This window comes from Mesoplodon densirostris, chromosome 4 (assembly GCF_025265405.1).
Source record: "Mesoplodon densirostris isolate mMesDen1 chromosome 4, mMesDen1 primary haplotype, whole genome shotgun sequence".
NCBI classification, from domain to species: domain Eukaryota; kingdom Metazoa; phylum Chordata; class Mammalia; order Artiodactyla; family Ziphiidae; genus Mesoplodon; species Mesoplodon densirostris.
This window is the reverse complement of record NC_082664.1, coordinates 88,481,819-88,498,438: the sequence shown is the minus strand read 5'-3', so window position 1 is coordinate 88,498,438 and position 16,620 is coordinate 88,481,819. Positions and strand designations below refer to the sequence as shown.

At 44.7% G+C, this 16,620-nt stretch overlaps 2 protein-coding genes across 2 annotated transcripts in view; one reads left to right on the top strand and one right to left on the bottom strand.

Annotated features, from left to right (window-relative positions):
• Positions 1-3,130, bottom strand: part of TUBGCP4 (tubulin gamma complex component 4) — a 58,268-nt gene extending 55,138 nt beyond the window's left edge. Inside the window, exon 1 of the mRNA XM_060096723.1 lies at positions 2,773-3,130. Within this exon, the coding sequence (XP_059952706.1) occupies positions 2,773-2,850 (78 nt within the window). The 5' untranslated portion in view covers positions 2,851-3,130. The remainder of the gene's footprint in view (positions 1-2,772) is intronic.
• Positions 3,131-4,245: 1,115 nt separating this feature from the next.
• Positions 4,246-15,140, top strand: ZSCAN29 (zinc finger and SCAN domain containing 29). The gene is made up of 5 exons (XM_060096721.1): positions 4,246-4,575; positions 5,059-5,263; positions 7,247-7,939; positions 10,254-10,721; positions 11,728-15,140. The coding sequence occupies exons 1-5, from the start codon at positions 4,261-4,263 to the stop codon at positions 12,594-12,596; spliced, it is 2,550 nt and encodes an 849-aa protein (XP_059952704.1). The 5' UTR covers positions 4,246-4,260; the 3' UTR covers positions 12,597-15,140.
• The last annotated feature ends 1,480 nt before the right edge of the window (positions 15,141-16,620 follow it).

The following is a 16,620-nucleotide window of genomic DNA, read 5'->3' as shown; positions in this document are numbered from 1 at the left end:
ATAGCCAAAGCAATCTTGAGAACGAAAAACGGAGCTGGAGGAATCAGGCTCCCTGACTTCAGACTATACTACAGAGGTACAGTAATCAAGACAGTGTGGTACTGGCATAAAAACAGAAAGATAGATCAATGGAACAGGATAGAAAGCCCAGAGATAAACCCACGCATATATGGTCACCTTATCTTTGATAAAGGAGGCAGGAATGTACAGTGGAGAAAGGACAGCCTCTTCAATAAGTGGTGCTGGGAAAACTGGACAGGGACATGTAAAAGTATGAGATTAGATCATTCCCTAACACCATACACAAAAAGAAGCTCAAAATGGATTAAAGACATAAATGTAAGGCCAGAAACTATCAAACTCTTAGAGGAAAACATAGGCAGAACACTCTATGACATAAATCACAGCAAGTTCCTTTTGGACCCACCTCCTAGAGAAATGGAAATAAAAACAAAGATAAACAAATGGGACCTAATGAAACTTCAAAGCTTTTGCACAGCAAAGGAAACCATAAACAACACCAAAAGAGAACCCTCAGAATGGGAGAAAATATTTGCAAATGAAGCAACTGACAAAGGATTAATCTCCAAAATTTATAAACAGCTCATGCAGCTCAATAGCAAAAAAACAAACAACCCAATCCAAAAATGGGCAGAAGACTTAAATAGGCATTTCTCCAAAGAAGATATACAGACTGCCAACAAGCACATGAAAGAATGCTCAACATCATTAATCATTAGAGAAATGCAAATCAAAACTACAATGAGATATCATCTCACACCAGTCAGAATGGCCATCATCAAGAAATCTAGAAACAATAAATGCTGGAGAGGGTGTGGAGAAAAGGGAACACTGTTGCACTGCTGGTGGGAATGTGAATTGGTACAGCCACTATGGAGAGCAGTATGGAGGTTCCTTAAAAAACTACAAATAGAACTACCATATGACCCAGCAATCCCACTACTAGGCATATACCCTGAGAAAACCATAATTCAAAAAGAGACGTGTACCAAAATGTTCATTGCAGCTCTATTCACAATAGCCCGGAACTGGAAACAACCTAAGTGTCCATCATTGGATGAATGGATAAAGAAGATGTGGCACATATATACAATGGAATATTACTCAGCCATAAAAAGAAACGAAACTGAGCTATTTGTAATGAGGTGGATAGACCTAGAGTCTGTCATACAGAGTGAAGTAAGTCAGAAAGAGAAAGACAAATACCGTATGCTAACACATATATATGGAATTAAAAAAAAAATGTCATGAAGAACCTAGGGGTAAAACGGGAATAAAGACACAGACCTACGTGAGAATGGACTTGAGGATATGGGGAGGGGGAAGGGTAAGCTGTGACAAAGCGAAAGAGAGGCATGGACATATATACACTACCAAACGTAAGGTAGATAGATAGTGGGAAGCAGCCGCAGAGTATAGGGAGATCAGCTCGGTGCTTTGTGACTGCCTGGAGGGGTGGGATGGGGAGGGTGGGAGGGAGGGAGATGCATGAGGGAAGGGATGTGGGAACAGATGTATATGTATGACTGATTCACTTTGTTATAAAGCAGAAACTAAAAAAATAAAAATAAAAAAATAAGAATTAAAAAAAGACATAGTTTGAAAGTAAAAAGAAGGAAAATGACATACCATACAGTAAACATAAAAATCTGTTTTTCTGTCAGGCTTGGGTATGTTACTATCAGACAAAGTAGGTCTCAAGAAAAGGAGTATTACCAAGGATAAAAATAAGGCTCAACAAAATTTTGAAAATTTGAAATCTGATAGAGCTTGTTCTCTGACTATAATGCAATTAAATTAGAAATCATTAAGATATCTAGAAAAACCCCTCCAAATACTTGGAAATTAAACAATACAAATCTAAACCCATCAGTCAAAATATAAGAAAATAAAATAACAAAGGCATGGATTTGAATTTCTGCTTCATCACTTACTAGCTTTGACTTTCACAAGTAACTTAACTTCACTTTGCCTCAGTTTTCTCATCTTTAAATCTAAGTAAACTGGTTAAAATCACTCCTAAATCTTAAAATATATCAGATTTGTATTTTGTTTCAATCCCACCACCAATAACGAATGCAGATTATTTTCTATGGTAATAACAGCAATAAACTCTATATATACATAGAGGACAGTATTTTTAAAATACCCTTTAGTTGTGAAAAGATGTTCAACATCCCTACTTATTAGAGAAATGCAAGTCAAAAGTACAGTGAGATACCACTTACACCAGTCACAATGGCCATCATTAAAAAGTCTACAAAAAAAGAACAAACAAAAAAACTGGGTTCAAGACCAAGTTTGCTAATCGCTACGTGATCCCTGACACCTGGAGTTAATCTCTGAAATGGAGACAGGTGGTTGTGAAGATTAAATGAGATAAAGCATATAGCACATAGCCCTTCCCCCTCACACATTCCTGGTTACATGAAGACCCCCCTCCAAATTCTCCTAGTGCAGAAATTTCCCGGTCGAGGAGTAATAAGGGAAACACTCTCACTTTTTCGTCCAACAAAAACTGGCTAAACCCTTATTGTGTGTCAGGCACTATGTATTTGGACTAGCTTTCAAAACTCAGTTTAAAATCACATACAATTACTGAGCCTTTCGGCTACCTACCCAGGGACAAGCCCCCCACGCCTCGGCCCCTGCAAGCCCCGCCTTCTCGGTCCCTCAGACTCCTCCCCTTGGCACTATCTCGCTCCACCCGTTCCGCTCTCGGTAGTTCCCGCGCTCTGAGGCGGACAGTACCTGCAGGCCATTCCGCTTGTTCCAGGTGAAAATGGACCCTGGATACCCGCTCAGAGCCAAGAGCAGTTCGTGGATCATTCCCACGGCGGACCTCGAGTCCCTATATCCGTCGCACCCTCCTCCAGGGCCTCACCAGGCGACCAAAGAGGCGAGCGCTCCCTCCTCTACACGCGCACAGGACCCCGGGACGGGCAGCTCCTGCTGCCTGTACCCGCCGAGACTATTGCTGAGGAGAGCTGACGGGAAGCCGGCAAGGGGTCGGCGCGCCGCGTCCCGGAAGTGAGCCGCGCTCGCCTGGGCCCACTCGCTGGCTCCAGCTGGTGCTCCGCAGGAGTCGCGGGAGCTTGCCTTGCGCATGCGCCTCCAGCGCCCGGGTCGCCCGCTCGGACTTCCGGTTTGGGAGCTGGACTGGAAGGCTGGAGCACCCGGGCTGGAGCCCTACCCCGAGTGGGTGAGGCCAGCCCGCGGTCAGAAATGCGAGTGGGTTGAGCGACAGCCCGAGAGGGAGAAGCTCCCAGGGGTGGGTCGGAGGGTGCTCTCAGGGCGCTTAGCCCGGTCGGAGGCCTCTGGAAGGGCTCACGACGGCTTTCGAGAGTGACCTGGCCGGAGGGAGAGAAGACAAAGAGGCCGGAACCCCGCATCCGCGAACCTTGCAGCCCTCGGAGCGCCTGGCCAGCACCCGAGCTCGTCCTCAGGAGACCCATGACTACTGCCCCTTCGGACTCCCACTCTCCACCAACTCAGTGGGACTCTCCCCAAGCCCACCCGGCCCTCGCTTCAGGAGCCCAAACCAACTTCTCAATGCGCGAGGTTTCCAGTCAGTAGTTCCCGGCTATTTACTGAGCGCTTACTTCTGCTGTGAGGGAGAACAAAGACCCAGTATTCAGTACTTGATTTTTGTTTGCGGTGGGAATTGGTAGTGGTGGAGTCCGAGGGGGCGGGGCGGACGGAGAGGGCCCGGCGAAGGACGGCGGAGGTACTGGGGGAGATCAGCTGCGACCCGCTGGACAGAGGCTTTTTGTTGCCTTCAGCAGGATGGTGACATGCCTTTAGAACCTCTCGAGCTCCCATATGGTTCGAACACACTATGCTACACTGGTCGGGGGAGCTCAGTGGGTCAGATTTGGGGGAGGTGGAAGAGGAACAGACAGTACTTTCTATTCTTTGCTGCTTACCCGGGCTGCCCTGGAAGTCGCCCAGAAATGCAGCTTTTGAATGGTGTCTCACCTTCATGCTCGGTTTTGGCTTGCTTTCCTGAAGTTGGTGCTACGTGGAGCATCTGGGAAGTCAGGCCAGCTCTGGCAAGACTTTAGACATATGAGTATATTCCTTCTGATAGTGCCATCTCTCTCTACCCTAGGAGGAAACTCTTCTTACAGAGTTTGAATCACCTCATCTGCAGGTGATTCTCCAAGGACATGAGAAGATGGGTGTAAGCCCTGGAACCTAGACCCTTAAGTGGAGGGAAGCTGCCTTCTGCTGTGAACGATGGCCAAACCCACCCTGAGAGGGAATGGCACTAACTCCGAGACCTTCCGACAGCGCTTCAGGAGATTTCATTACCAGGAGGTAGCTGGGCCCCGGGAGGCTTTCAGCCAACTCTGGGAACTTTGCTGTCGGTGGCTAAGGCCGGAGGTGCGCACCAAGGAGCAGATTGTAGAATTGTTGGTGCTAGAGCAGTTCCTGACCGTCTTACCTGGGGAGATCCAGAAATGGGTACAAAAGCAACGTCCAGAAAGTGGAGAGGACGCAGTGGCTCTGGTGGAAGAATTAGAAAGAGAGCCTGGAAGACCTGGACGTTCGGTGAGCAGGGAGGGGGTATTCAGAAGTGTGTGACTGGGCAGGGGCAGGATAAAAGGCCAGATTAAGGCACAGTCAGATTTAAAGTGGGGCACAGTCTCCCTTGGTGATGCTTATACTTCTGGTCCTTTAACAGGTAACTTTTTCAGATAGAGCTTATTGGGAGATGCTACCTGGGTGTACCTTTGCTAGGTATCATAACAAGTTATTCATAGTTTCATAGTTTTTTACTTAATAGGGAAGAAAGGGGAGTTATTTTTTAGCCTGGAGTCGGGTTTACTATTTTGATCTTTTTCTTTTGTAGTTCCAGCTGCTCTAAGCTAACAGTAATGGACTAAGAAAGACCCTTGTTCACTATTAACCACCCCCCGCCCCAACCCTAGCCATGTCCCAAATGGATGATTTCTTTCGGGGTAATAAATAATCTCCTCTGGGAATACCCCTCATTATGACCTTGCAGTGACAATTCATGGGGGTTGTTTCTAGGTCACAGTCTCTGTGAAGGGGCAGGAAGTGCGCTTGGAGAAGACGACACCCCTGAAATCATCACGAGAGTTATTAAGTGTTCGGCAGGAGTCAGTGGAACCCCAGCCCAGGGGTGTACCCAAGAAAGAGAGGGCAAGAAACCCAGACCTGGGACCACAGGAGCAGATGAACCCAAAGGAGAAGCTCAGACCTTTTCAAAGGAGCGGTGAGGAGTAGATTTATATGGGAAGATAGGATGCCATTCTAAATTGGGAAGTAGGGTTGGGAGTAGTGAGTGGGAAAGGGATTTCAGGAAAGAGTGGACATAGAGTATGCAGTTGTTGGGGACCTCCTGAAGGCATATAGTTTAGCTCTCTGCTGCAATTCTTATATTTCCTCTTTTGATAAGTCTGCCAGAGGATGGCTCCCTAGTTTTTCCAGAACTTGGAATTTCTTTCCTCCTGGTAACGATGACACTACGTCAGTATTTTCTAGATAAAAATTCTTTTCTGTACTTGAAAGCACATTTTCCTTTTAGTCATTTTCTTTCTCCATATTAAACTATATTTGTTTCTTTCTGCTTTTCCCCAGAATCTCCATTCTTCAGACCTACTAAGTTTTTGTTACTCTCCCTTGGAAACTTTTAAGTTCTCCAAATAGCATGTTAATTGTGGAGAATTAAATTATATATATTATTCCAGTGAGTGTCTGGTAGGTAGAGGCAGAGTCAGAATTTTACTTCAGAATTTCACTGCACTTTCTTTCCATATAACTCAACTAATGATTGTCATTCACTTGATACTCCCCCGTCTCTTAGAGCTTTCCCCATTGTCTTTGTGCCTAGTTCTTATTCTTAAACTTGATTTTGTGAAACTTGTTTTTCTTCGTTGTACTCTGCAGAACTCCATTTTGTGTGTTTTTTTCTTTGATCACTTCTTTAACTTGTTGAGGTTTGTTTTGAATTCTGATCTTATCAGCCAAGACGCTAGCCTTCTCAGCCAGTCTGGTAGTGGTCTCTGTTTAGTCATCCAGATGCAGTCCCTCAACTGCACACAGACTTGCAGAATTAATCAGTTTTGAACACCTACCATGTGCTCAACACCCTGCAGGGTACTCTGCAATGAGAAAAGGTGCCTATCCTCAAAAAGCCTATAATATGATTGAGGACACAAAAGTGAACATAAATATGTGCTGAACTGAACTGTATTGAAACAATGCCGAACAATGACTTGTTACTCAATTGTGTGAGTACAATAGGGGTTTGGCAGAGTGGGAGATGAGGGAGGGCTGTAGGGAAGGCTTCATGAGGGCACTGATGGGTTAAATTTCGGTAGAAGGGAGGGAGTTAAAGGAAAGGCACAGAGTGGTGAATAAACGTGTGCAGTGTTCTGGAGAGAGGAGTCTGCTTTGAACGGGCCATGCCTGGTAACCACTCAGGTTAAGGTTTGGCAATACAAATAGCATGTGAGCTGAGGAAGCAAGAGCCTGGAGTTAGGTAGGACAGTGACTGCTGCAGTTACCCAGGTGTGAGAAGGCAAGGGGTCTAGACTTGGATGGTGGCAGTAGGAATAAAGGATATACTAAGGGAAAAACCTTTAGAACTTCGTGATTCAGTGTAAAGGAAATGGAAGAGTTGAAGACAGTCTCCCCCTTGAAATCACTCTGAGTTTAATTCTCTGGCCCCAAGTAGAGAACTACAGCTGATCCTTGAACAACGTGAGTTTGAACTGTGTGGGTCCACTTATACATGGATATTTTTCAATAGTAATTACTACAGTACTGTGGTTGGGTAAGTCTGCAGATGTGGAGGAACTGTGGATCCAGAGGGCCTGCTACAAGTTGTACTTGGAATAACCCCCACGTTGGTCAGCTATGTAGGAGGCAGGAGGTGACTTTCCAGCCTTGCAGGACCTGCCTACAAGTGGTTAGGAGAGCTAGGGAGCAACTTGGAACAGAATTATCTGCTCTGAACACACAACAGAACATTTTCCTCTCTTGTCACTCTGCTCTGGAAAATAAAATATTTCTCATTTTTTGAGGTTTCATGTATTTTTCCCCACTTTCTTCAACCCATTGAACTTTCTGAAAACATTTTCTTAGATACTTTGCTTTATAAGCCTCTTGGATAAAAAAGGCAGGTCTGAACTCAGAGATGTTTTTTATGATCAGTCCAAACTATGATATCCTTTGTTTGCTTCCCTGCAAGCAGGATTTCCATTTCCTAAATCTAGTGTGGTCTCCAAGTTGGAGCAAGGAGAGCCATGGATCCCAGATCTGGGCTCCAAGGAGAAGGAACTCCCAAGAGGCAGTCACACAGGAGACAAACGAATGCATGCTGATCTGTTACCATCCAGGAGAGAGAGAAGGTGGGTGGAACAGGATCACTGGGGCTTCGAGGATGAGAAGGTGGCAGGTGTGCACTGGGGCTATGAAGAGACCAGAACTCTCCTCGCAATTCTCAGTCAAACTGAGTTTTATGAGGCTCTCCGAAACTGTCATCGCAACAGCCAAGTGTATGGGGCTGTGGCTGAGCGGCTCCGGGAGTATGGGTTCCTCCGGACCCTGGAGCAGTGTAGGACCAAGTTCAAAGGTCTCCAGAAGAGCTATCGGAAAGTCAAGAGTGGCCACCCACCTGAGACCTGCCCCTTCTTTGAAGAGATGGAAGCCCTGATGAGTGCCCAGGTCATTGCCCTGCCCAGTAATGGCCTGGAGGACGCAGCCTCTCACTCTGGCCTGGTGGGCAGTGATGCTGAGACTGAGGAGCCAGAGCAACAGGACCGGCAGCATAAGGAGGGAGAAGATGCCGTGACTGAAGAGTCTGACAGTGAGGAAGCGGGCCAGGAGGCCACCTCCCAGGACCCCGACAACTCCACCACACCCGTCCTTTTCCGAAGCCCAAGTGGTAAGCTTTTCTTCTTGGGGTTTTAGGATTAGACTGAGGAGTTACGAGGCTGGATGTGGAGTCAGGAAGCTAATGTCACCTGCCAGCTTTGTCACTTAGAGAACAGAGGCACTTCTCAGTTCTTTGTGTATTTCATTCTCTTGTGGGAAAATCAGTGAGCTAATAGTAAGTAGAGAATAATTTTATATATTCTAAAGAAATACACTCAGAGAATTCAGGAGACTCCTGAAAAGGAGTATCATTCCTTCCATTTCTTTCTTAAAATATTTTTTCCTGATTATAAAATCACTGAAGGCTGAGAAAAACTTGGTACTGTATTATCTTTAAGGAGAACTAATATTTGTTGAGCACCTTATATGAACTGGTGTTTTATCTTTACTTCTCCAAACTCAAGGTCAGTTTATTATGTGTTCCTCTTTACTTAGAAGAGCATAGTGAAGGACTGCCCAAAGTTGGGGAAACATTTTGTTTCCTCTGTGAGATCTGCAACACACTTTGGCATTTTAACAGGACTAAGAAGTCTTGCAGCAAGAAACCTTGCTTAACACTCTGCTGAAATATTATTTGCCTATGGAACCATTTTAAAATATCACTTATTACTGTTGATGTAATTTGTACAACCATGTTGCTATGGGAAGAGCACCAAATATGAATCAGGAGACTTCGTTTCTAACCCTGACCACTAATCAGCTGGGTGACCTCGCACAGCTATCTGACCATTTCACAGTTTGCGTCCTCAACTGTAAAATGTGACACAGCAGCAGGACTACTCCAGAGTTGCAGTTGCACTGGGAACAGTTATGTGTCCCTTCCATGTTTCATTATATGTGTTACTTTTGTTCTGTTCTAGTCCCTTCCATGTTTCATTATATGTGTTGTTACTTTTGTTCTGTTCTAGTGTTCTTCTGTCTTGGATTTTTTCTTTTCCTTTTTAAAATGAATAAATATATTTATTTATTTATTTATTTATTTATTTTTGGCTGTGTTGGGCCTTCGTTGCTGCGCGTGGGCTTTCTTTAGTTGCGTCGAGCGGGGGCTACTCTTCATTGCGGTGGCTTCTCTTGTTATGGAGCACGGGCTCTAGGCACGTGGGCTTCAGTAGTTGTGGCACACAGGCTCAGTAGTTGTGGCGCACGGGCTTAGTTGCTCCACGGCATGTGGGCTCTTCCCGGACCAGGGCTCGAACCCATGTCCTCTGCATTGGCAGGCAGACTCTTAACCATTGCACCACCAGGGAAGCCCCTCCTTTTCCTTTTTAAAAAAAATTTTGGGATTTCCCTGGTGGTCCAATGATTGGGACTCTGAGCTTCCACTGCGGGGGGCACGGGTTCTATCCCTGGTCTGGGAACTAAGATCCTGCATGCTGTATGGCCTAAATTTAAAAAAAAAATTTTTTTTCCCCGTTTTGTCACTGGAATAAATTTCGGTAAATCACAAACATGGCACATGGGCTAGCTGCTTCACTTGCAGTGAGTGGAGGGTAATGGAAGCAATGTAATCTCCAGCTAGCTCTCAAGTGGGAGGCATGCTCTTAGAATCTCCCTTCCCTCTCCCTTGGGTAGAGCAGAGCCTGTAGTCATCCTGGAGAAGTACTGCCCAAGTCGGGGTGGCCTGCGGCATTAGCAGAGCTCAGGCCAGAAGATGCTATGTGCTCTGCCTCCCTCCTCTTTCTAGCTCTGCCACGCCTTCACTCCTAAGAAGGTGCATGACTACAGGTTCTTATCTTGTACGCTTCAGGTCTTTGCTATTGCTGGGCTGGATTTTTTTGAGATTGTGGCAAGTGAAGAAGGGCCGTAAAATGGATTGGATTAAGCAGTGTGATTCCGAAAGAGACTCTTCCTTGGGATTTTGAGTCATTCCATGGGAAACTTAATTCATAAGGAAGTAGGACTGGTAGAAAAAGATTGATCAGAGAATTTAGGGATGGCTCATGGCTGACAGTGACTGATTGTGGGTCTTCTTCCCCATACCAGTTATTTTCTAATTAGGATCAGAATTCCAGAACTACCAGAAGAATGGGGAAATGCATTCTGTACACCTGCCTCAGTGTACATAATGATTGTTACAGTGATAAGGTGGAAAGGCCTCTTTTGAACAGAATGTAGGAATAAAGGTCTCTGTGAAATTGATATAGGATATAGAGAAGCAAAACATTCTGAAAGTTTGTATTGATTTTGGAAACATGAGGTGTTTTTACTTTTTCACCTAGGAGCCCAAGCTTAGGTGATTTTTCATGATGCAGATGATAGGACTGAGGAATTGAGACTATAAAGCCCTGGATTAAGTGGTGCTGAAATTTCTCTTCTGGTGGCAGGTGTACACTGGGGCTATGAAGAGACAAAGACCTACCTTGCAATTCTTAGCGAGACTCAGTTTTATGAAGCCCTCCAGAACTGCCACCGCAACAGCCAGTTGTATGGAGCAGTGGCTGAGCGGTTATGGGAATATGGCTTCCTTAGGACACCAGAGCAGTGTCGGACCAAGTTTAAAAGCCTCCACACCAGCTATCGGAAGGTCAAGAATGGCCAAGCACCAGAGACCTGTCCCTTCTTTGAAGAGATGGATGCTTTGGTGAGTGCCCGGGGTGCTGCCCTGCCCAGTGATGGTCGGGAAGAGGAGGCAGCCTTGTGTCCCACCCAGGAGACCAGTGAGGCCGAAGCCGAGAAGCAAGCCGAGGAAGCAGATGAGGCCATAGAAGAAGATTCTGAAGACGATGAAGAGGATACCGAGGTACCCCCAGAGGCTATGACCCGTGCTCCAGTCTTATTTCAGAGCCCCAGTGGTAAGATCCTTTTACTTCTTAAGGTAGAAATAGCAAATAGCAAAGGGAAGGCAGTGGGATTTAGGAGAAAAATCATGAGATTGAAGATCAGAAGTGGCCTCTACACCCAGCTCTCATGGATTCTTATTGTGACCACCTTCTCTCTTCTCCATGTTTCCTGTCTATTATAAAGCAGCTAGTTTATATCCCCTATTCACTTGACCTGCCTCCTCACACTACAGCATCAATCTGAGATGGCTGCAGACTTTGTCAGTTAGCCATCATCTGCACGTGACCTGCTAGGTTACTAGGCAGCTTACCTAGCAGGGAATCTGAAAGCCTACATTTCCCAGGTAGCATGTCATATACCCATAGATGGATGAAGTTGATTTTTAAAGTTCATTCTCATTTGTTTTTTCTTCTACTTTCAGCTTGTAAACCAGCTGTATGCTTGCTTTATACACATATATGAAAACCTGACAACCTCTTTCTTCAGACACACTTATGCAAAAGTCTGAGATTTCTGAGGGGACTGATCCTTTGAATCTCAGCTACTGTATAAGAAAAAGAACCCCCAGACTTCATTATGGCTTCCCTCCTTGTGAGAAAAATTATTCTGATTTTGGAGTCACACATATATATGTATGTGAATCTAGACTATGTTGTTTATTAGTTGAGTACCTTAAAGCAAGTTACTTACCCCTGTAAATTCACTCGTATGTTAAGACCTACCTCATAAGGTTGATGTAAATGAAGTACCACAGTGAAGCACCTAACACAGTGCTTGGGCATTTGATAAATAAGTTTTCTTTTCCAAAAGTTCTTTAGCTCAGCATTCTTTAAGTGTGTTCCACAGAGCATCGATTCCATTAGAGAAGTAAAACATCGGAATTTTAACAGATGGTAGTTATTTGGGATCTAGAGCTCCCTAATTTTTACATTTAATCATCTAATGTGATACTTGCTTTACCCTGGTACATAACAATTGAGAAAATGGATAACTTTTAAAATTCTATTCTTATGTCAGGTTTTGAGGCCGGATTTGAGAATGAAGAGAATCTAAAACGGGATATTGCTGAGGAAGTACAACTACACAGGACGTTACTTGCAAGGTCTGAGAGGAAAATTCCCCGGCATCTTAATCAAGGTAAAGGCATTGAGAGTGAATGTAGATCAGGAAGACAGTGGGAGAAGACCCCAGGGGAGAGAAGAGGAAAACCAACATTCCCAGAGAGGAGTTTAGGTAAAGTTCTAAGTCATCAGAGACCTTACTTGGGGGAGAGACCCTATAAGTATCTCAGATATGGCAAAAGCTTTGGTCCAAACTCCCATCTCATGCATCAGATATCCCCTCAAGTAGAAAATCCATATAAATGCGCTGACTGTGGGAAAAGCTTCAGTCGGAGTGCACGCCTCATTAGACACCGGAGAATCCACACTGGAGAGAAACCTTATAAATGTCTTGACTGTGGGAAAAGCTTCCGTGACAGTTCGAATTTCATCACCCATAGAAGAATCCACACAGGAGAGAAACCATATCAGTGTGGTGAGTGTGGAAAACGCTTCAACCAGAGCTCAAGCCTTATCATTCACCAGAGAACCCACACAGGAGAAAAGCCCTATCAGTGTGAAGAGTGTGGGAAAAGCTTCAATAACAGTTCTCATTTTAGTGCACATCGAAGGATACACACAGGAGAGCGACCCCATGTGTGTCCTGACTGTGGAAAGAGTTTCAGTAAGAGTTCTGACTTACGTGCACACCACAGAACCCACACAGGAGAGAAACCCTATGGGTGTCATGACTGTGGCAAGTGCTTCAGTAAAAGCTCTGCTCTTAATAAGCACCGAGAGATCCACACACGAGAAAAACTTCTCTCACAGCCAGCCCCTAAGTAAGCCCCTGAGGATCTATGAAGAAAACAGTCTCATTACATGTATTGAAATTGTTTAGAAAAGTCCTCCAATAGTGAGATCCATCTCTCCTAATCTGTGCCTGACTAGTATAGGAAATACTCTAGAATTTACGCCACTGTTTGTTCCTATGTTTCTCCTGGATCTAGAGTCAAATTCCCAAAGCATCTTAAGAATGAAAGGAAGATTTGAGCTTCCCTGGTGGCGCAGTGGTTGAGAGCCCGCCTGCCGATGCAGGGGACATGGGTTCATGCCCCAGCCTGGGAAGATCCCACATGCCGCGGAGCGGCTGGGCCCGTGAGCCATGGCCACTGAGCCTGCGCATCCGGGGCCTGTGCTCTGCAACGGGAGAGGCCACAACAGTGAGAGGCCCGTGTACTGCAAAAAAAAAAAAAGAATGAAAGGAAGATTTCATTCCCTCTCCTTGCCTTTATCGACGGTAACAGCTTTCCCTCTCAGTGCCTATGTTGTTCCCTTAATAGAGAGGACACAATAGTAGATCCTATGAGTTTGACGTGCACCCTTCTTTACTCATCCTGTTATAAACTGCATTTCAACTAGAAAAACCCATCACAGCATTTCATGGAAAAGTAGTGAGAATTCTCATTGAATGGGTGTAGCTCTTTATATAGCAATGGAAATGCAAAAAAGAATGACTTTTCCTGCTCACTTAACCCTGTGCTCAGAATGACACATATTTGTCATTAACACTCTTCCTTTACCTTAAAGAAGGAGAGTTTAAGTGTCCAATTTGGTTCTGACCTATAAGTCATTTTGTCAAGAACCTAGGTGTGCTATATGGGGAAACAATGTAAACCTCGTATAAATATTGAGGTGTGAACCCTGGATTTCTTAAGTTTCTTCCAAGCCCTAGAAGCTTTGGAATAGAAAAATACTGTATTTACAGCGTCTGGTGTGATTTTTTTTTTTCTGGTCCATCTCATCTGAATTTCATGTGTCCCTTGTGGTCCAGAAGCTTAAAGAGCAAGCCAGTAGGATGCGGTGATAGGGAAAGCAGTTAGAACTGCCAAGAGGGAATTGTCCATATTCCACACATGCTAAACACCTGGGCTAGTGTCATGCACCCTGTGGACATAATACTGACCTGCAATGCGCAGAGGCCACTTGCCACATTCCCGTGGACTGGGAAAACAGACCACTTTGTGCCAACAACTCTTTACCCTAATGGTAAGGAGGACAGATTTTCTTTGGTCAGTGGCGTTGACAATACTTACACGCACACATGCACACATATTCAACTGTATACATCTACTTTTAAAAGCAGCTCTTCAAATGCAAGTGTAATTCTGATCTTTATGATCAAATAGTATTGAATTAATTGCCCACATGTTCATAGCAGTATGATGAGCAGGTACAGCACAAGTTAAACAGACCCTGTCCTCTTCCTTACAACCTAAAACAGATGACATTGACATGGACAAACAGTGCACATGTATAGCTGCAACAGTTTTAGAGAAGTCTAGAAAGCTAGGTAGTAACACTATGCATAAAACTTAAGGTCTAATGCATTAGAGTTTGGAAAAAATTTGAGAGGTATTTTCTTCTCTTTAATCAGGAAGGCTTCATGAAGCAGGAAGTGCTCAGAGGGAAGGTTACTGGGTGGGATGAACTTTCCAAAACTCACTGCAAAATTGAGTGCTGAATGGGTGAAAAATGGGAAAACTGGGGAGCAAGGGAGCAGAGGGCAAAGGACAGACTGTAAGGAAGGTTAGACAAAGCTTGGAGTAGCACAAAATTGGAGGGGTAGCAAGATATGGGCCGTGCAGAAGGCAGAGAGGGACTCGCCTCAGCTAACACATGGAGTGCCAGGCAGATCAGGAGATGGGCTCCTATCCTCCAGAGTAAATCAGGTACTGTGCTGTGCTTACTGAAAGGAAACAGCTGACTGGCGCTGGGGAAGAAGGAGGAGCAGTCTTAGGGGACTAGCTCCCATGGGAGACAAAGGTCAGAAACCAGTATCTTAAGAAGATACTTCAATGGGCAGTTCAGAGGAAAGAAGAACGTGAGTGATGGCCAAGGCCTGGGATAAGTAGCTGCATCATTAGTCACAGTGAATGAGTTGGGATGGGAATGAGATCTGAGAGAGAAGTGCGGAGGTAGAATTTTCTAAAATCCATAGTTTACTGTGGTAGATGAAAGATTAATTAGGGTTCTGGTGCTGAGGGAATTTCCTAATTCCTAACTCTTACAAATTAAGGGGAGATGGTGTCTCAATTATGTTGCCTAAGCAGACAGGAAGATACAAGAAACACGAGTCTAAAGCAATGCCTCGGGATCTGAGTTTAGGAAGTTTAGGAAGTGTGCTATAGTGTTTTTTAAAAAATGAGAGATCACTGTCTTCAGTATATCTATGTACAGTCTTGTGGGAAAAGCACTGGTTTTGGTACCAACAGATACAAATTCTGGTTCCAGATGTCTTATGTGTAAGTCAACCTGCCTCCATTTCCCTTTCTGTAAAGCAGAACAGTGTTTACACCTTAATCTGCCTCTCAGGGATACCATGTTAATAAAAATTCTATCTATAAAATGCCCAGTGGTTCTCTAGGTGTTTTTTTTTAATGTATATATGCAAATTATGATTAAGTTGTTGCTGGTAGGAAAAGATAAATCTTTACCTGCTTTTTCTGGCTGCCTGGGGTTACTACAAGTATGCCTGTCTGAATCTTTATGTTCTAGATGGAAAAACAAATTAGAATGTGGTAAAATAGAAATGAAAATCCTTTCTTAGTATCTGTATCCATATCCATTGGGACCCATCATAACTGGGCATGGAGAATGAGTCAATTTTAAAAGACCCAGGACCAGCCCTCCAACCTCCAGATGAAGAGAATGTGCAAAAGGAATAGGGCAGGGGATTCCCTGGTGGCGCAGTGGTTGAGAGTCCGCCTGCTGATGCAGGGGACACGGGTTCGTGCCCTGGTCCGGGAAGATCCCACATGCTGCGGAGTGGCTGGGCCCGTGAGCCATGGCCACTGAGCCTGCACATCCGGAGGCTGTGCTCCGCAACGGGAGAGGCCACAACAGTGAGAGGCCCGCATACCGCAAGAAAAAAGAAAAAAAGGAATAGGGCAAGCAAACCATAATTCAAAGAGTCATGTATCACAGTGTTCACACACACAGCCCTATTTACAATAGCCAGGACATGGAAGCAACCTAAGTGTCCATCGACAGATGAATGGATAAAGAAGACGTGGCACATATATACAATGGAATATTACTCAGCCGTAAAAAGAAACGAAATTGAGTTATTTGTAGTGAGGTGGATGGGCCTAGAGTCTGTCATACAGAGTGAAGTAAATCAGAAAGAGAAAAACAAATACCATATGCTAACACAGATATATGGAACCTAAAAAAAAAAAATGGTTCTGAAGAACCTAGGGGCAGGACAGGAATAAAGACGCAGACGTAGAGAATGGACTTGAGGACACGGGAAGGGGGAAGGGTAAGCTGAGATGAAGTGAGAGGGTGGCATGGACATATATACACTATCAAGTGTAAAACAGAAAGCTAGTGGGAAGCAGCCGCATAGCACGGGGAGATCAACTCGGTGCTTTGTGTCCACCTAGAGGGGTGGGATATGGAGGGTGGGAGGGAGACGAAAGAAGGAGGAGATACGGGGATATATGTACATGTACAGCTGATTCACTTTGTTATACAGCAGAAACTAACACACAATTGTAAAGCAATTATACTCCAATGAAGATGTTAAAAAAAAAGGAATAGGGCAAAGGCAAAACTCTTACCAGGGAAAACCCAATTTTATCTCAAACTAGCTACAAACCATTATCTGCCACCCAATCTGCCACTCCTGAGGATGGAAGAAGCAAGAAATAATACATAGTCTTCAAACGTTCTAAGAAAGAGAAACCAAGCCCACTGTTGGGGGAGCAAGAGGATCTATGCACCCCTCCCTTTTAGTACTCGTTCAGCCTTTGTAGGGACAGACTGGATGGCATGTGCAGCAGAGGAAGCAAGAATATATTAGCAG

Coding starts and splice junctions, on each gene's coding strand:
- ZSCAN29 (XM_060096721.1), top strand. CDS start 4,261: ATGGCCAAACCCACCCTGAGAGGGAATGGCACTAACTCCGAGACCTTC. Junction 4,576..5,058: donor CTGGAAGACCTGGACGTTCG/GTGAGCAGGGAG, acceptor GGTTGTTTCTAG/GTCACAGTCTCTGTGAAGGG. Junction 7,940..10,253: donor CCTTTTCCGAAGCCCAAGTG/GTAAGCTTTTCT, acceptor TTCTGGTGGCAG/GTGTACACTGGGGCTATGAA.